The sequence below is a fragment of the Sander vitreus genome, chromosome 1 (assembly GCF_031162955.1).
Source record: "Sander vitreus isolate 19-12246 chromosome 1, sanVit1, whole genome shotgun sequence".
Classification (NCBI taxonomy): domain Eukaryota; kingdom Metazoa; phylum Chordata; class Actinopteri; order Perciformes; family Percidae; genus Sander; species Sander vitreus.
Genome location: NC_135855.1, coordinates 13,336,240 through 13,355,574, shown reverse-complemented (window position 1 = coordinate 13,355,574; position 19,335 = coordinate 13,336,240). Strand labels below are relative to the sequence as shown.

General features: G+C 41.0%; 2 protein-coding genes across 7 annotated transcripts in view; one reads left to right on the top strand and one right to left on the bottom strand.

The window, feature by feature from the left end:
• Positions 1 to 831: 831 nt before the first annotated feature.
• senp8 (SUMO peptidase family member, NEDD8 specific) lies at positions 832 to 4,180 on the bottom strand. Of its 2 annotated transcripts, none has more exons than XM_078271204.1 (2): positions 4,094 to 4,180; positions 832 to 2,209 (listed from the first exon to the last, which is right to left on the bottom strand). In XM_078271204.1, exon 2 carries the CDS (start codon positions 2,182 to 2,184, stop codon positions 1,519 to 1,521), a length of 666 nt encoding a protein of 221 aa, XP_078127330.1. In that variant the 5' UTR covers positions 2,185 to 2,209; positions 4,094 to 4,180; the 3' UTR covers positions 832 to 1,518. The 2 variants fall into 2 exon arrangements, with proteins under 2 accessions (XP_078127330.1, XP_078127247.1); XM_078271121.1 differs by lacking the exon at positions 4,094 to 4,180 and adding an exon at positions 3,728 to 4,038.
• A 514-nt stretch (positions 4,181 to 4,694) lies between these two features.
• The window catches only part of myo9aa (myosin IXAa), a 129,452-nt gene continuing 114,811 nt past the window's right edge, over positions 4,695 to 19,335 (top strand). For all 5 annotated transcript variants that reach the window (XM_078270832.1, XM_078270914.1, XM_078270997.1 and 2 more), the window contains exon 1: positions 4,695 to 5,051. The gene's annotated coding sequence lies outside the window, so the exon portion shown is untranslated. The remainder of the gene's footprint in view (positions 5,052 to 19,335) is intronic.

The window sequence follows — 19,335 nt, the reverse complement described above, 5'->3', positions numbered from 1 at the left end:
ATGCTGGATGACAGCTTACCCACAATCTACTTTGGGACACGTATGGAAATTATATTCGTAGATATGTTGATGCTTTTCTAAAAATGAAAGCTGTTGCCTTTGTTTGCCAAAATAAGATTATTTTTAAAACTTGTGGGACTAGTGAATGTCTCTGTTTCAGTTGTCTGAATAATAACTGGCTGCTGCTATAGATTTCTTGCAATCACAACACAATGAAGTTGACACTTTGCCCCTAATGTGTTTCAGTTTTTAGCTGTGATCCATCATGCTGTTCCATTCTTGAACGTTTTATGTTCCTTTCTTTCAGACAACAACAATAAGACATGTTTCAATGATAAGCTACTGCAAGGTAGGCTTGGGCATCAAACTTCAACACATTTTGAGCACTGACTTAACTAATTGTAGCACGGAGAATCAAAATGGTCAAGTACTGAAAGTTTGCTTTGAATGTTTTATCAGATTCTCAGACTTGTTACTTCTTTAATCTGTAGGTCTGGGTGGATTTTTTTTACATTTTCTTTTATTTTAGGCAGTTTTTGTGTAATTATTTATACTAATGAATAAATTAAATCACCAGAGTACATTTCAAACATATCGATACCCCCCAAAATATGATATCCATACAAATTGTACACTTAAATTACATTTCGGCATCAAATATTTACAGTAATAAATTTTTTTTTCAGTGAGGTAATTGTGTATTCAAAATAACATCATAATACCTTTGCTGATGCAAAATGTATTAAAATTATCAAAATATTTTCAGAAATGAGACTTGAACTTGATGACAAGACAGCTGGAACCACAAATAAAAAAACCACAAAGGAAATGTACCGTTTTTTCAACAAAAATGTGACAGTAAAATTTATTAGATCAGCATACAATGACTTTGATACTTTTTGTGAGAACATATCATACCACTCAACATTGGCCTTTGTCCCATACAGTCAGAATGCATGTCTTACCCTCACACAGCAATTTTCTTTAAAACGTTTGTAGTTGTAGACGTACTGCATGTTGTCAAACTAAGAGACAGAAGGAATACATGATATGAAGTAGGAGATAAAGTTAAGATTCACATTCTTATCGTCAATTCTAGTTCATTTAAAATGACCCTGAGCAATAATCTGTGTAAACATTTCTACATTTGCCCCGGACTAATACAATGGAGAAATGAAAAGTCTGTGCCTCCTCTTTGACATGACATTCTCCATCCCTACTAAATATGTACATAAGTCAATTTCTTTGTAGGCATGCTGGTGTTCAGGTTTACATATTGTATGCTGCTGTGCATAAACATGACATAACATAAACCAAGTTTTCAATGAATCGTTAAAGATCCGTAACATTGCGTTATCTTTTTAAACCCTTTTCTATTATGGAGTATGATAGAGACTTTAATAGAAATATTCTTCATATGTCGTTATATACTGTATTCAAGGAGTGCATTCAGATGCTCCAGCAGTAGATATGTAGAGGTTGACAGCTGTTCTGCATATATGAGGGGCAAACAACATGCTAAGGAAAAGACGGAGAGCAGCAGAGCTCATTCTGAGCTAGACTCTGGATCAGTCTGCACCATTCAGCCCTCTTCTGAGTGATGTAGGCTGGAGTGATGACTTGCACAGGAAGGCGCGGTGAGCCTTCCACCCTGGCCATCTCACACAAGGCCTCTGCGATACAAATAACATACATGCCGCAGTCATAGCTGTTCTGCTGTGACGGGCAGGGCTCGTCCACAAACGGCGCTTTTCTCCCGGCACCCAAGAAAGGCTCTAGCTTGCTGGCGATGCGCCGCGCGTGCAGCGAATTGCTGCCGTTTTGAGAGTCATAGTGTGCAAAGTAGTTGGAGTTGTGATGGTAGACCAAAAGGCTCCAGTGGGATCCCCCGGCGCTCTGGTTGGAGTTATCGTTAACAGCTAGAAAGACCCAGTGGCGAGAAGCAAGATCCAGCGGCTCCAGAAATAGGGCCAACTCATCAGGGCAGGAAGCACACTTGATGAACTGGGTGACCTCCGGGCTGATGAGGGTGATGGTCTCCCCCAGGACTCTGAAGCGCTCAGCAGCAAAGTACTCAAAAGCGAAACCAATGACTTGGTCATTGAGCCAGTAAGGTCCTTCCAGTAAGGACACATCGGAGCGCCGCAGCAGGCTGTCCTGGTAGCTCAGCACTACAGGGTCCATCCTCCAACACAGTCAGAGAGTGAGTCTAACAAAAAAAAATACAGAAGATTTTAGTGCTGAATATTTAGCCGATCTGCAGAAAATGAATCAACAACTATTTTGATCAATTGATATTTTTTTTTTTTTACTTATCGAGTACAAATACCAAACATGTCCCTTCTAAATTGTGAGAGCTGTCTGCTTTTCTTTATGCGATTGTAAACTAAATATGTTGGTTTTAGACAGTTGTAACGCTGCAACTAACGATTATTGTCATTGTTGATTATTTTCTCGATTAATCAAATAGATGGTATGGTCTAAAATGTCAGAAAATTGGGCAAACATGTTGATCAGTGTTTCCCAAAAGCCCAAGATTACACCCTCAAATGTCTTGTTTTGTCCCCAACTCAAAGAAATGTAGTTTAATGTCACAGAGGAGTGAAGAAACTAGAAAATATTCACATTTTAAAAACTGGATTTGCAGAATTTTTTTTTTTCCCCCATCAGTGACTCAAACCGATTGATCGATTATCAAAACAGTTGGCGATTAATTTAATAGTCGACTAACTACTTGATTAATATTTGCAGCTTTAGACTGTTTGGTCATACAAAACAATCACTTTTAAGATGTCACCTTGGGCTTAAGTAAAATTGTGATGTGGATTTTTTAATCATATCAAGAAAGTAATTGGCAGATTAATCAATACTAAAAATAATAGTTATTTGCAGTTCTACTGTAGTACTGTAATGAGCAACGTTAGTTGATGATCGTCGGAAAAGTAATCAAATTGGACTGTTGGTCAGACAAAACAAGTAGTTTTCAAAATGTTATTATGTTATGTTAAAATGTAGTGTGTCACAAAACGTATCCCGAACATAATGATGCAAACCTAATTATCGTATCTTCATTGGACGGACAACTACTAACGTTACTGCAAAGGGATGAAGCTGTGTTAAAGTCGTAACGCTACCATGTAAAGTCAACGTAAACAAACAGTTCAACTTTACTGGCGAACACACAGAAGGTTTTCAGTTAACGTTAGTATGGTTCCATCTTGGTTCGTTGGTGTGGACCATCATAGACATATGTGGACCATGGTGTGGACCGTTGTTACTCACTGAGACCTGAACACCAACACAGGTGTTTTCGGTTAATCTGATTGATTAGACCAGGACTGTGTGGGCGTGTATAGACTGTGATTGACAACCTTAACTGAAAACACCTGTGTGGGTGTTCAGAGCCTTAGCTAATATAAATGTAACGTTAGCTACAATATGTTTGGTCGGGCATAACAGACAAACTACAGTCTTGTTGCCGGTGTCCGGTGATGCCCCTACCGAGTATAACATTACTGCAGTGCGTTTAGTTCATCGTTTTTGCCAGCAGGCAGCTCACCGGTCTTACGTTAGCATGAGCTAGCTAGCTAGCTAGCCAACTGCAACTTTCACCATCAGACGAATCTAGCTAGCTAGCTAAACAACTCAGCTAAACCGTAATGTAAGGCTGTAGAACATACAGTGTACTGCCAAATTAAAATGCATGCTCTTGATTCAATGTCCATACCTGTAAAAGACACACTCTAGTAAAAAGTAGCACAAAAACTGCAATCTTGTCCCTCATTACAGTGACTAACGTAAACCACTGCTGCTGGAAGACTTTAAATGTTTTTGCGACAGTGTACCTGCGCGGTAGCTACATTTACTGAAAGGCTACCAGTCTGTTTCATTACCCACAGGGGTTGAAACAAATTAGGGCTTCTACACTTCAGTCTTATAATCAGAAAGACAGTCACGTGCTCAAAAACCAACACATCTCCCGTCATGGCAATCCAATATCAATTCAAAATGCACGCTCAGATTTGTTTTTTCCATCATCTAAAAACGCGTGGTGTGATGTGTGTACGTAGCTGCCGTGTTATTTAGTGCATACTTCCTGTTGTTTCGCTCCGTCCATTATTTTCCTAGGATGGCGAAGGCATAGTCCGCCCTACTCTACCTCTGATTGACCAGTAGTCGTCGCCTTCGTTCTTCTTCTTCTTTAGTTTATTGGCGGGCTACAAACCAACGTTTAAAGGTGCATGCCGCAACCTACTTCGTTGGTTGGGTTGGTTAGATTTAGGTAAGAGGAGTGGGATTGGTTAGGGTAATGGTAAGAATGTTAGGGTAAGCCAATCGGAGGCAGTAAGGCAGAGTAAGGCGGGACATACCTTTGTCATCCTAGGAAAAAAAATACTCGCCAACCATTCGCTAAAAGGTGCATACTTTCGCGTTTTGTGGCCCATAAAGCATGCACGCTAGAGTCTTTCTCCAGCCGAGCCGGTTGAGAGTTCAGAAAAATGTATTAATAATTTTACAGCCTCTCCTTTTGCGATGATTGTGTATGTGAATACATGCTTTTTGTGTCGTTATGATGTACGCGGAAGTTTCATACGGATACATAAATCACAGACTCAGCTCCGGTCCCGCCCGGGGGCTTGGCTGAGGCTCCGTCCTTCTTCTCTAGTTTCTCCCCGCCCATTAGCCGCGTGAACGCGCACTGACGCGCGTCCCCAGAGCGGCCGCACTGATTAGCTAGGCAAAGTGGAGAGTTTCTAGCGACCGTCAACGAGCTGCGAAGGACTGCTTTTTAATTACATTCACTACAGCGAACACGCACGGATAAAAAAAAAGCGCAAGTATTCAGCGCGGAGTTGTATTTCGAGGAGTTGTTCGGAGGCAAACGGCGGGAGAGAGAAGAAAACAAATTAATTCAGTGGGAATGTAGGGAATTAAATAGAGACTTAGGCATTTTGAGTGGCTACAAGTGTGTGTGGCTCTGCAACCCATCCTGAGAGCAGACGGAAAACTTGAGTCCCACTTACAACCGACTTCAGCGTTCACTTCTGGAGGTAAGAGTGTGATGTTTAGTAGTTAGACACGGTGGTGTGTGGTGGGCTGCCCCGCAGTGGGAAGAGTGGCTTAAGGGGCTGCAAGCAACCAATGAATCAAGAAACTTGTCCTTTTAATCTTCACTCATTTGCAAGATGGTTGTCCATGCTTTTAAGGTGTGGATGGGCTCAGTCGATGCTTTTGTTCAATGAATTCAATGAATCAGAGGCATGCATATAATGTGTATAATTTGTATAATGTGTATACTGTGTAAGCTTGTGAAAAGTTTGAGTTGCAGCTCAGTGTCATGCCATCTGAGTGCTTGATCTACACCTAAAGCCACTTAAGTTGATCTCATAATACTGCATGTGACACCCTGTAAAATGATGACTCCTGGTTTATTTTTACCAATATGATGTAAATGTGTCAGATTTCGCCAAAAGGATCATTTTCATCTGTAGTCCCTGGGCAGGTTGATGATGGTAGCCTATGCATTAAAAGAAACATCATCATCAATCAGTGCGTGTAAACATATGTAGGATGATATAGCATAAATGAAAGGAAACTTCACAGGACAGACCCAAGGACATATTACAATCATAACCACAGTTATTTCAAATAATAAACTTGCATCTGGTATTTTGTATTCATGTTCATAACAGGATGAAGTTGCATGCTGTGCTCGGCTGCAGTAGGGTGGGGTAAATGTTTACATGTATTATTTAGTGGAGGTAGGACAGTACAGCTTCTAATGCAGTGGAGGCAATAAAGACTGCAAAGCAGCTGTAGTTGTACAGGGAGGTGTAATGGGGTGAAGAAGCTGCTGAATCATGGATGCATGTCTCGGTGTGTTCAATGGACGAGAGTGGACTTCAGACGCTTTATGGCTGCAAACTCACAACGCCAGATATGAATCTGTGCAAGACGCCTTTTAATGTTCCTTTTTTAAGATTTTTTTTTTTTTATCACTTTAGTCTTCATTTAGAGGCTTTGGCCTACTTTGTCTGTGCTGCTCAATGCTGAGTTTAAAGTAACAGTACCTTGTCAGAGGATCTTTTTTAGACATTTAGGCCTTTTATTATAGAGTTGTCAGTAGAGTGATGACAGGAAAATGAGGGGAGTAACATGCAACAAACGTCCCCAGCTGGACTCAGACTGGGGAAGTTGCAATTTATGATGAGTAACCCCCCCCCCATATCATCTTCTATCACTGTGTTTGTGTGAGAATTATATAATACACTTATTAGATTTAAAACGGAAGTTCTGTGACTATTTGGGTTTGAGCATCTTATGTTTTCGTATCTACAAAAAGCTAAAGAAAATGACTTGAATTCAAGTAGCTGTGAGGTCAGATCAGCACAGGTGATGAGGGTGAAGTGGGTCTGTCCTGCAGGAATGTGAGGTCTGAGAAGACACAGCTGCTGTAAGCATGAGAGGCGGCCCAGGCCGAGACTCCAGCAACTGGTCCCTGTCGACATCTGACACCTCACAGGCCCCCTCTGTCTGCTATTTCTAAAAGACGGGCCTCAGTTTCTATCACATCGGGCTGTGTCTATGTCGGGCGATATCACAGACACCACCTTTTTAAAAAAAAAAAAAAAAAAAAAAAAGCCTGAAGTTGTGGTTTGAAAGGTTGAATGCTCAGTTTGAAGCTAGGCAGGAGCTAATCTGCATAGTAGAATATTTTGTGGTTATATGAACCCATTGCAGCATTGGAATTAAGACAATCTGCCCTTCTAATTCTACTAAGACTAGTTTGATGAAGGTGCACACACCTTTACTTGACAAAAAAATGCATTACTTCATGCAAAGTTTCATTTTGACAGCAACGTAATCTTGGATTCAGTAAGTGTTCTAAGAGAAACAATAACTCAAGGTGTTGTCACCTTGTACATCATGTCCTGTCTCGGGGTGTGGCCTCACCTTTGGCCTGTTCCTTAAAGTTCAATTAAAAATTATACAAATGATGTCTGTCAACGTCTCTCCGTCAATAATGTCTGAAAACTGTGGCCATTGGCTGAACTTCCCGTTCAATCAGTCACCAGTAGAGCTGGTGGCCATAATGCAAATATGACTGGACATATTGTAAGATTCCTTGATGAAATTTTAGGTTTTACAACCTTTTTGTGTTTCAAAACCTAAAGGCCGTTTTATGGTTGTGCGTCGAATCGATGGCGTACCCCCGCAGACCCCTCTGCGTTTACGCCGGACCCTATACGCCGTAGCCTGACGTGCACCTCTCGAAAAATGTAACTACACGTCACGGCGACGCACGTTGCTCGGCCGTGGCTTGGTAGCGTTGCATTTCCCCCGACTCATGTCCTGGTTGTTCTTCTCCATAAACAACATGAAATCAAGGAGAGGGTTAACTTGTCCCGCTACAGATTTCCCACCGTGGTCAGAAAACACAGTGGAGACACTTTGTTTCTCTCACTATGTCTCTAGAGTCGGTACTCGCTCCGAAGATAATCGCCGTCACTCTCTCACTGATCCCTCGCTCTACCACACACTCCCCACAAGACAAGACCCTGTAGCCTGGTGGTGGGGGAGTGCGCCCTTTCAAACTCCTCCCTGTGTGTCCAGGCCTCTTGGACACCACCTGAGAGAGTTTCCTCCTGTGCAGGACATGCCATAAGTCAGGAGAGGTGTAGTATCTCGCCAGAGAAGGCTAATATGGTCATTGTTCTGCAAAAGAACTGCTAAAGTTTGAAGCTGGTTGGCATACCAACTCAACATTTATTTTGTTGTTGTTAATAGTGTAACTATTATTTGTTAAATTATTGTAGTTATGTGTTAGGTGACTTAGGTTTACTTATTATATATTTAAGTACTTTAAAACGCTAATATATTGTTCAATTTAAGTCATTTTCAATTTTAAAAAAAAACTCCATAAAAAAGCCTTTCTTTTATGTCATTTTTCAGTTTTTCAAGAATCTGTTTAGGAATCGTTTTAAAAGTACCGTTTCGGAATCGTAAAAATCCAAACGGTACCCAACCCTACGCACCATACCTGCAAACTATGCATATCCATCTGGGAACTTTCCATTGGAGAACTTTTGGGAAGGGGCGAAAATACTGGTTAGCTGATTGGATAAACCATCTGTCTATCACCACCTATGTTGGTGATAGACGGGCCAAATCAACCAATCAGATCAACGACATATCAAACTCTTGCCGAAACCAGTCGGGAGAAGAGCAAAAACATTCTCTCTCTCTGCTCTTCTTTCAATGAAGGAATACTTTCTAATTTGGATAAAACTTGCGCGATAGCTACGCTCATCTCATCCGTGGAAGCCGCCATGTTGTTTAGCGACTTTAACAGTCGCTTCTCGTTGCGTCACACCTAAACCCGCCTCAAAACCAACGCTGATTGGTTGGTCGTTTGGCGAACGGCTCCAAATTTTCTCGGTCTCAAGATGCCAGACTGATCTGCGAGCGGAAAACTGGAGCTCGCGAGATCAGGAACTCCTCTGTGTTCGAGTGCGTCGTAAATGCACTGCAGCACATTTTAGATGCAGACCAGCTGAGGAATCATGATGGCAGAAAGAGTAAACCACCACTCTGCAGTTTTAAACCCTCCTGTCATAAGATATTTATCAGCAGTAAAATACCTCTGTCTCTATATATAAGCTCATTCTTTTGACAGCGAAGTATGTTTGTGGTTTTAGAAAAGAACTCCGTAGCGCATTGCGAAGCCATCGAAATTAGAATGAGGTAAAGAGAGTTATTGCTGCGGGGGGACTGCAGCAGAACATTTCTAATTTAAATAATCAGAATGGACCTTTTTCACAGCAGACATTTTGACTTGTCATAGTAGGAAAAGCACAGCTGAAGCTGATAACCTTCACGATGGCTCAGTTCCATAAAGTGTCCCAGTAAGCTATTTCAGTGAGTCAGCATGCACAACACCAGGGCCTCTCCTAAGTGGAATGCAGCCATCATTAATGGTTTTGAATACACCTGTGCTTTTCCTACTATGACATGTCAACATGTCTGCCGTGAAAAAGGTCCATACCAGCTTTCACTTCATTTCATCACTACATTTCACATTTGTTTGGAAATGAACCACCATGCTGGGATTTCTGCTGCTATTTCTACATTTTTAACTGACCAAACTAATTAAACACTTTATTTTATAATACATTATTATATTATTATGTATTTATTTTGCCATGTAAGCGGGGGGAGGAAATTAGATTTTACATTTTTGCCTCATTTCCTGTTTTGAAGTTCACCCCACTGTAACCCTACGCAGAGTGACTGTAACTTAAAGAGGTCTTCGTACAATATGTTACGCTTTCATAGTTGCAGTTTCTGTAAAATTGCAGCCTTGTGAAAAAAGCTACAGCAGTTACCAGGGCCTATATCCCCAAATCCATGTATTTGTTCTTTAAAAACATAAATACAGTGTTTGAAAAGTGCAGTGGCGGCTCTTCAAACATGCCGTTTTTGTTCTCTTTATATTGAGGTAACAACCCCTCTCTCTGTGCTGTGACTTCGTTGCACATCCGTGGCAGCTCCTGTTAGCTCCTGTGAGCATAGAGTCTCTACCCAATCTGGAAATGGGAATGACCCCCATCATCAGCCCCTGAGGTCTTACCTGGCTGCTCTACTGAATCCTAGCTTGTTTTTGGGAGAACAGGAGTCACGTGCCGCAGGCTCACATGATCGGGATAGTCCCGAAAAGTGGTGTGGCCTCATGATGGGATTGTGTGGCGTAAGTGATTGGCATGCACATGAAGTCATTAAAGAGGAACCTGCTTGTGTTGCACGGAACAAAGCTCCCCTTTCTTTAGTAGGCCATTATATGAGGGAGGCTTTGGCCTCAAAGGCTCAGCTTCCGCGCGTTTTGCATTTCCCCTCATTAGCTCACTGGTGCTAACAATAGCTGGAGTGAGACGGAGAGAAGAAAGTGCATTGTGTTGTTCTTTGCAATTTTGCTTATGTGGAATGAGCTCAACTCGTTCTTTTTTAATTAATCCCTTAAAATGGGAAGTGGAGTCAACAAACAATAGTGATCTGTTTGGAAGCTCAGTCCGTGTTCCCTTAAATTAAATTCCATCCTCCCAAGGTTTATGTTTTGGACAGAGAGAAGCAAGCTTTCAAAGCCTTTTTATTGAGAAACCCCAAAGGTAATTTAGTCAAAGCTTAGAAAAGCACACACAAATTGAATGCAATGCTAAGAAAGCAGTTTTCTGAGCTTAAATACCTAGTTTCAATAATTATGTGATTTATTTATTTTTTTAAGATTCTTTTTTTGGGCTTTTCCGCCTTTATTTGATAGGACAGCTAGGTGAGAAAGGGGGGAGAGAGAGAGAGTGAGAGAGAGGGGGAAGACATGCAGGAAATCGTCACAGGTCGGACTCGACCCCTGGACCTCTGCGTCGAGGCATAAACCTCTCAGTATATGTGCGCCTGCTCTACCCACTGAGCCAACCCGGCCACAATAATTATGTGATTTTAAGTTAGATGTGAATATAGATGCTCATTTGCATGGATGTGGATAGTGACGTCGATGGCCATGTAGAAACGGATAATCATTGGAGGACGAATGTTGCAGATATTTAGCTTAATTTAGCAATACCACAAATTAAATGTACTCATAAAATACCTGAGGTACAGAGGTTTTATCAGGTTAAATGACCGAAGCCTCCAGAGGCCACATTACTGCAGACTTTTTGGCAGCGGAGCAGTGACTGACGCAAATAAAGTTGTGATTTTGTGTGTGTGTGTGTGTGTGCGCTCCCTGCAGCCTTATGGTACAGACAGGTCAGGGCCTATGGTTAATCCCCCAGGCATGTGCTGTTGTGTAATGGTACACAATACTGTCCATTTGCAGAGCAGTGCTGCCATGAAACCACTTTAATTATCAGTGAAAAGTGTGATCATCTTGTTGAAGCCTTCAAATGGCAGCATTAGCCTTATGTATTATAATGTTGTCATAGCATCAGGAAATATTAAAGCATTCATTTGGATATTTTACCAGCAAGTGTTTGAGGTTTGTGTTTCTTTATACCCACACAGTGCTTTATATGATATTAAAACCTTAATCATGTCATGTATTTATTTTTACTCCTGGGTTACAAGCTAGTCAAGAGGACAGACAAAGTTTTATTTCTATCAAATTAACTTTTAGCAATTTTGCTTTATGTGCAAACAAAAAGGAACATGTGTCACGCATATAGCAGACCCAAATTAAATGGAAAAACTAAAAAAAAAAAAAAATGATTGGACGTCTTCAACAAGTCTGTGCTCCTTAAAGGTCTTATTGCATTGTTGCTTTCATAAAGTTCAAAGATGAACAGCTCTCTTTAGTTATTCTGAGGAATCTTGTTTTTTGAATGGAAAAACTCAATAATCAAAAGTTCAGCACCTTTATCATTGAGAGAGTACAGAGCATGCATTAAAAAGTTGGCTAAACCAAATATGTTAGTTTCCAACGATCATCTAAGTCATCTTAATTTCAGTAAATGTGCAGGAGAAGAATAAGTGGTCTGCCTGCAAAAAGACCAACCAACCAATATTAGGAGCGCAGTTGAAATTGCTTTTAGAATAGTTTTTTTTTATTGCAGTTAAAATTATATTTCAAACTAAAGTTTTCAAAAGAGAGAACATTGCAGACCAGATATAGTTCTTCATCCAGGAAGAAAGTTCAGTCTCTACAGTACGCTGCCGCTCTTATCTGTGAGGAATTCTGTCCGTTTACAGTAGTCTGCGCTCTGTCAGAATGAGGCAAGAGGGGAGGAAGAGTGGAGATAGTTGTGGCTGCCTGACAACAAACAGGCGGTGATAAGCTGGATTTCAAATGCAGCCCGAGACATGCTCACTAATAGCTGGAATGCTTCTCCTGTCTAATCTGTAGTACTGTAGTTATCAGTGTAGTAAATGAGCAGATAATAAGGGCTACTTTGAGATTATTCTTAAATCCAACCACTAACTCTAGAAGTGTAGCCTCTTGTGGAAGTGTCGTGGAATATATTTCGGTTTTATTCAAGAAAATGTCAGAAAATGCATCCTCTGTCTGTCACAGTAACCCTGTGTCCATCGTTGGTGAATTACTTGAACTATCTATCTAATGTACAGAACTCTCCCAAATTAGCATTAACATCTGAAAATTGGTTTTACATCATACTGTGAATGTTTTTAATGCCATGAAATGACTTCTGTATCAGATTTCTTTCTTTTTTTAAATCAGATTTGTAACCAGATTTCATTGAAATGTAATATATAGTTAAGCTCCGGGCCAAAAGAACAAGTGATGCACGTTTGACGATCTGGATCTGGGTACACGTCCTGGTATTTTGTAAAGAATTTACTAACATTGAGAGGTAGGGCAATTACAACATTTTTGCAATATTCTCATAACTTACTGTACATTTCACTTGGGTTTTTAGAAAACCTTTAAACGCATGCCCCCCATGACTGCCAGTATGAAGATCTTGTGTATTAAAATGACCAGTAGAGGATTGTACAGCCTTGGCGGAGGTATGTGCTCTCTGAGTATTTTCTTTTTTTTTCTCTTCTTTGTAATAAGAGACAACAGTTAACAAGAAATCCACTGTCTGTTTGAAGGAATAGGGGTTTGTTTTGTTATTGGATGTTTTGAGTGTAACTTGACCATCTAGCAAACTTCAACAAGAAGACACTGCATGATGTGATGATTAAAGTATTTCTCTCGCAAAAATCGAACGATCTAATTACTTAAGGGAATCACTGTATGCTCATTAAAACATCCGATCACAACATTTATCATGACAGAATGATATATGCACCCTCCACTGAACTCTGCTGAGTCATGTTGTCCCACAATGTTCACTTTAATGCCCCTGTCCTTTTACTTTGGCACCCGCCTGCATTCATTCTGATTGCCCACTGATGCATTTCAGAGCGGGCCTTCACTGCAGTGACTTTGTAGTCTGGTTGAACAATTATGGTCATACACCCTGGAGATGATTTAGAGGGTCCCTATGGTCTCCACAAAGTCAGAGTCCTCCGCTCAGCCTGAAAAGAGTCCACTTAACAGTGGAGCTGTCTCAGCTTAGCAAATCTTTTTGCTCTACATGTCACGCTGGCTGAACTGCACTACAGAGCAGGTTAAGCTATGTGTGGATACTCAAATGCCAAATGTAATGAGTTTTTTCCTCAAGAAGTAGTTTTGGGGAGTCTGAGCCAGTATGAGCTTAATAAGGGTTCAGATAGAGGGTTGGACTGTTCTGACCTTCTCAACTGGGAGAAAGTATTGTTCTGGGAGAGCGGACTTGGTAGTTTTGTTCTTGGTGCAAATTCTCTGTGGATACTACGTGGTCTCTTTTGGTGAAATAGGTGTAATTTTAAATGTGTTTACATTTTTATTGCGAGGTTCAGAGTGTTGAGAGAAATGTATGTACTTGATAATCAAACAGTTACTGCATTAATAACAAAATAAGTCAACAATATTTTATCTTTTAAAGTCCACTGTTTCCTCACAGAATAACACATGAGGATCACATATTAATGATACAAAGTGAAAAGAGTATCTGAGGATGGAAGTTTCCTGTAACCAAGAAAGTGTAGTTTCTTTTTTCGACCACAGTTCCCAAATGCAGCTCCACATCACGAGCGTTTTGGATGTGCAGTAAACCATGAGGTCATAACATTATATGAAGCCTCTCCACAGATTCTTGCCAACATCTTCCATCATCTCCTCGAAGCCTGAAAACATAACTTGTGTTATCATCACGCCGCGGCTCTTACTGTCTCCCTGTCGACTGCCGGCTCGGACTGCACGGCTCAGATTTCACAAAGCCTGCGGTCGGCTGAAGGCAGAAAGACAGCAGTCGTCCCCCATCCTCAGCGAGAGCCACTGTAACGCTGCCCTGTAATTACAGGTCATGTTTTTTTCCTAATACGCTAAACAGATGTGCTTAAAATTATGCTTAACATTCAGACCCTGAGTTAGACATGATGACATGTCATTACTATCAGCCGGTGGAGGCGCACACTGTTACTGTCGCCTAAATGATTTTGGATTTGAGATTCTGTGTTACTTTTATTCTCTAATTGAAACATCAATGGATTTAATGGACAGAAAAAGTCACAAATTAAACCTAAAATGAACAAAAAATTAAGATATAAAAATATATTTTAAGTATAATGACATGCCAAATGACATTTTGATGAAACTTGGTGGAAGGACCAAGGAAGGAACCTGTTACATTTCAGAGCACATCCTGGACGGAGAAACAAATTATTTTTCACTTTTGTTAACATTGCGAGATAGGGCATTCGTGCTGCGCTTGTGTGGTGTCGGAACACAAATTTCATGGCTCACCTGATCTGTTTTTACTTTGCTCTTCGTTGTCACGCAAATACTGAAAACAGTGTGTTGTCTAAACACTCTGAGCTACAGTGGGGAGAACAAGTATTTGATACACTGCCGATTTTGCAGGTTTTCCCACTTACAAAGCATGTAGAAGTCTGTAATTTTTATCATAGGTACTCTTCAACTGTGAGTGATGGAATCCAAAAACAAAAATCCAGAAAATCACATTATATGATTTTTAAGTAATTAATTATCATTTTATTGCATGACATTATTTGATACATCAAAAAAGCAGAACTTAATATTTGGTACAGAAACCTTTGTTTGCAATTACAGAGATCATACGTTTCCTGTAGTTCTTGACCAGGTTTGCACACACTGCAGCAGAGATTTTGGCCCACTCCTCCATACAGGCCTTCTCCAGATCCTTCAGGTTCTGGGGCTGTCACTGGACAATACGGACTTTCAGCTCCCTCCAAAGATTTTCTATTGGGTTCAGGTCTGGAGACTGGCTAGGCCACTCCAGGACCTTGAGATGCTTCTTACGGAGCCACTCCTTAGTTGCTCTGGCTGTGTGTTTCGGGTCGTTGTCATGCTGGAAGACCCAGCCACGACCCATCTGAGGGAAGGAGGTTGTTGGCCAAGATCTTGCGATACATGGCCCCATCCATCTTCCCCTCAATACGGTGCAGTTGTCCTGTCACCTTTGCAGAAGAGCATCCCCAAAGAATGATGTTTCCACTTCTATGCTTCACGGTTGGGATGGTGTTCTTGGGGTTGTACTCATCCTCCTTCTTCCTCCAAACACAGTGAGTGGAGTTTAGACCAAAAAGCTCTATTTTTGTCTCATCAGACCACATGACCGTCTCCCATTCCTCCTCTGGATCATCCAGATGGTCATTGGCAAACTTCAGACGGGCCTGGACATGCGCTGGCTTGAGCAGGGGGACCTTGCGTGCGCTGCAGGATTTTAATCCATGACGGCGTAGTGTGTTACTAATGGTTTACTTTGAGACTGTGGTCCCAGCTCTCTTCAGGTCATTGACCAGGTCCTGCCGTGTAGTTCTGGGCTGATCCCTCACCTTCCTCATGATCATGGATGCCCCACGAGGTGAGATCTTGCATGGAGACCCAGACCGAGGGAGATTGACCGTCATCTTGAACTTCTTCCATTTTCTAATAATTGCGCCAACAGTTGTTGCCTTCTCACTAAGATGCTTGCCTATTGTCCTGTAGCCCATCCCAGCCTTGTGCAGGTCTACAATTTTATCCCTGATGTCCTTACACAGCTCTCTGGTCTTGGCCATTGTGGAGAGGTTGGAGTCTGTTTGAATGTGTGGACAAGTGTCTTTTATACAGGTAACTAGTTCAAACAGGTGCAGTTAATACAGGTAATGAGTGGAGAACAGGAGGGCTTCTTAAAGAAAAACTAACAGGTCTGTGAGAGCCGGAATTCTTACTGGTGGGTAGGTGATCAAATACTTATCTCATGCAATAAAATGCAAATTCATTATTTAAAAATCATACAATGTGATTTTTCTGGATTTTTGTTTTAGATTCCGTCTCTCACATTTGAAGTGTACCTATGATAAAAATTACAGACCTCTACATGCTTTGTAAGTAGGACAACCTGCAAAATCAGCAGTGTATCAAATACTTGTTCTCCCCACTGTATAATATACGACACATCTTCTTTGTAGCATCCATGTTTTTTCCACATTACGACTAAAAGCTCATGAACCTACCGAAGTCAGAAGAACTACTTCCCAACTCGGGAAAGGGGACCATCCAGAGAGCAGGTGAATGCACCATTGGCCTTGGCGGAGGTCTGTGCTCTCCGAGTGCCATTCTAGTTTCAACGTATCATTGAATAGAAACAAATGACCTGGAAACAAAAGTGCACTCATAATGCGCTATATTTATTAATTAGATTTGTTCCCATGGACATTTTCTTTCAGTGCCTTTTTTTTAATATTCTGTTGATCATGATTTACATTTAAAAAGAGGCCTTGAACTAGACACGATTAGTCAGCTGACTGCACTGCATCAGGATGTCAGATTTTGTGTGGTGGGTTTGTTTGACTTTGTGAGTTGAAAACGGATAATACACACTGACTTGCAAACATGTCCACAAGTGTACTTTTGCATTGCCGAAATGTTACACATGGCATTATAACATTTCCCTTTGATCACTGGTGCCCACTCATGTGTTCCATGATTCATAGTGATGTCTTTGAAATTGCTCTTGATGTAGGTGTCAAATGGCCTGAAGGAAGAAATTTTCCCTCTGTATCGTTACGCAACGCTTCACAAAAGAAACCTTTGGCAGCTATTTTGATCAAATTCACTGCAGCTAATTGACCATGAAGATGACGAGTCCATGTACCCTAAGGTTGAAACGGAGCTCCTTTTTATGTCTTTTGTCCGTATGTATGCTTGACCTAGTCACAGGTATTCAAAATAAGAAACAGTGTTGCTCTCTCGGTGCACATTAGAGGACGTGTGTTCATCACTGTGAGGTTGGAAGCATCTTGGCACTGTGCTGTGTGAGCAGCTACAGTCATTACTGCACATCTCCACTCAGCCATAAAAATCGAGATGAGTCCTTTTGGCACTTGCAGCCTCTCGTAGGGCTGGGCGATAGGGAGAAAATCAGATATCACAATATTCTTGACCAAATACCGCAATATCGATATTGCGGCGATATTCTAGGGTTGAAAATTGGTGCTTTAACAAAATATCTTCACAATTATTAGATAAATGATCATCTGTAATGTGGATATAATGACTAAGTGGGTAAAGGCAAATAATAGAACAGCTAGAACAGTGTGGTAAGTTCAGAAAAGTACATCACTTTACTGTAATGCAGCCTTTAAAACCAGGAAAAGACACCACTTATGTCATATGACGATATTACGATATCCAAAATCTAAGACGATATCTAGTCTCATATCATAATATCGATATAATATCGATATATTGCCCTGCCCTAGCCTCTTGTAGTTTGAGTGTTTGCAGACAATCTCCCAATCCCTGTTACCTATCCCATTGTGTGTATATATTAGGGCTGTTCCCAATAGTTCAGTTTTATTCAAATTTTAAGTCAACATTCGAATGCTGCGCAGGTTTTTATTTTGCATGTCTATTCATTTTGTTTAAACCCGGTATTTCTGCACAGTTGCAGATAAACATTAGGCTACACTAATATTATGAGTATTATACTATTTATAGAATTAGATTCCAGTGGTGGCTGCATAAGATTGTTTCCGGCTAGTGTGATGCATGCAAACATTTCCAAAAACTCCAGAGTGTTGTTTCTGTCGTAGCATAATGTTGCTATAAGCCTAAGGGCACGGTTATTATTTCATCAATAATTTATGCCCTAATTGGATTACCCTGCTGCCTATATATGTATTTATGTTGACGAAACTGACGAGTTATATTCATTAAAGAAAGTTGAATTAATGAAAAAAGACTCATTTAATCCGACAAATTACTTTATTCAAATTGAGAATTTTGTATTTGTATTTTTTTTCTTTTTAGGGTGATGATGTCAAAATGTGATGACAAAGCTTCATTCGAAAAACCTCAATAGATGCTGCTAACGTTATTAAAATGACATTTGGTTCAGCCCTAGTATACAGCTGAAGATCTTTGCCCGAAATTAAGACCGGTTCGGTCTTAATTTCTATCATTTTACACAGGCTCGGGCTTGCGCTCCGGGTTGTGCAGTAAATGAGCGGTCAGGTGATGCATTTCGATTAGCGCTAAAATGCATGCCGAAGAGGTGAAACGGAGGCGGGCCTCTGGCGATTATATTTTGGTTGCACCGGCAAAGTCTGATGTGTGGAAAACTTTTGACTCTTCCAAGTGGCCTATAGCCTATGTTAGACATGAATAAATGATGTTAAAACATGTATAAATGACTCATTCTTGACAAAAGGCAAAAGAGCCTTCGAAACGAGGCTAACGAGGGCTAACCGTTAGCATGCTAGGGCTAGCATGCTAGCTCGTTCTCAATGGCAAAACACTGCTACAACACACACAAATTCACCCTAATCTACAAAATAAATTGTATAGAACTACTTACATGTCCCTGTTCTGCAGGTTTCCACACAAAGTTGGAAGGGCGACCTCATTTAGAAGAAGTCTCCCGGCTAATCCTGCCTTGTATAGGACGAAGTTGGAGAAACAGCTAGCTAGCTCATGTAATCCTTAGCTAGCTACTGCGCATGTGCGACTAACAAAGATGTTACAGAAGTTGAGAGGTCTCGCTCTGTAGCTAAAACAGAGACCTGAACACAGGGTGAAAAGAGGAGCTGCAGCAATGTCCAGTACAACAAAAATATGGTGGTGTTTTGAAAATTAAACCATGTAAACCTATTCTGGTACAACCTCAAATTACAATTATGAACCTGAAAATGAGCATAATATGGCCACTTTAAGGCCCGATTACAGCTCTACCCTAGTTATGTATACTGTACATCTACATTACTTTATATACATTTGTGTTTAGGTCTTACATTTACATTGTGGTACGCTCAGCTTCCCTGCTGGTTGATCTTTTACATGTTGAATGTTTCTGGAGGAATCATGTTGGTGTCCTGGCTGCTCCTCAGCGCTATCTTCCCCCAGGCCAGGGGCGGCTGAATGGGTCCGTTAGGCCCAGCAGACTCCCTTTCTGAGGGGGAAATGGAGTGTGCATAATCCGGGTCAGTGATACCTCCTAGTCCCTCACTGTTGTCGTCATCGTCTTCTTCTTCTTCCTCTTCTTCTCCCCTTTGTGACGCTGCTGTTTCATAACCCCTCGCCAACTGCTGCCTACATTTTGACCAATTTGGTTAATTGTTACTAAACGCTTTAGTATATGGACTGCATTTATATAGCGCTCGACCACTCAAAGCACTTAACACACTACAGGCACCATTCACCCCATTCACAGACCCTTTATTGTAACTGCCTGAACACAGAAATGGTGAAAAACAGTTTAACTCCACAATTCA

Excerpts from the sequence above, each read along its gene's own strand:
- senp8 (XM_078271204.1), bottom strand. The coding sequence starts at position 2,184 with ATGGACCCTGTAGTGCTGAGCTACCAGGACAGCCTGCTGCGGCGCTCC.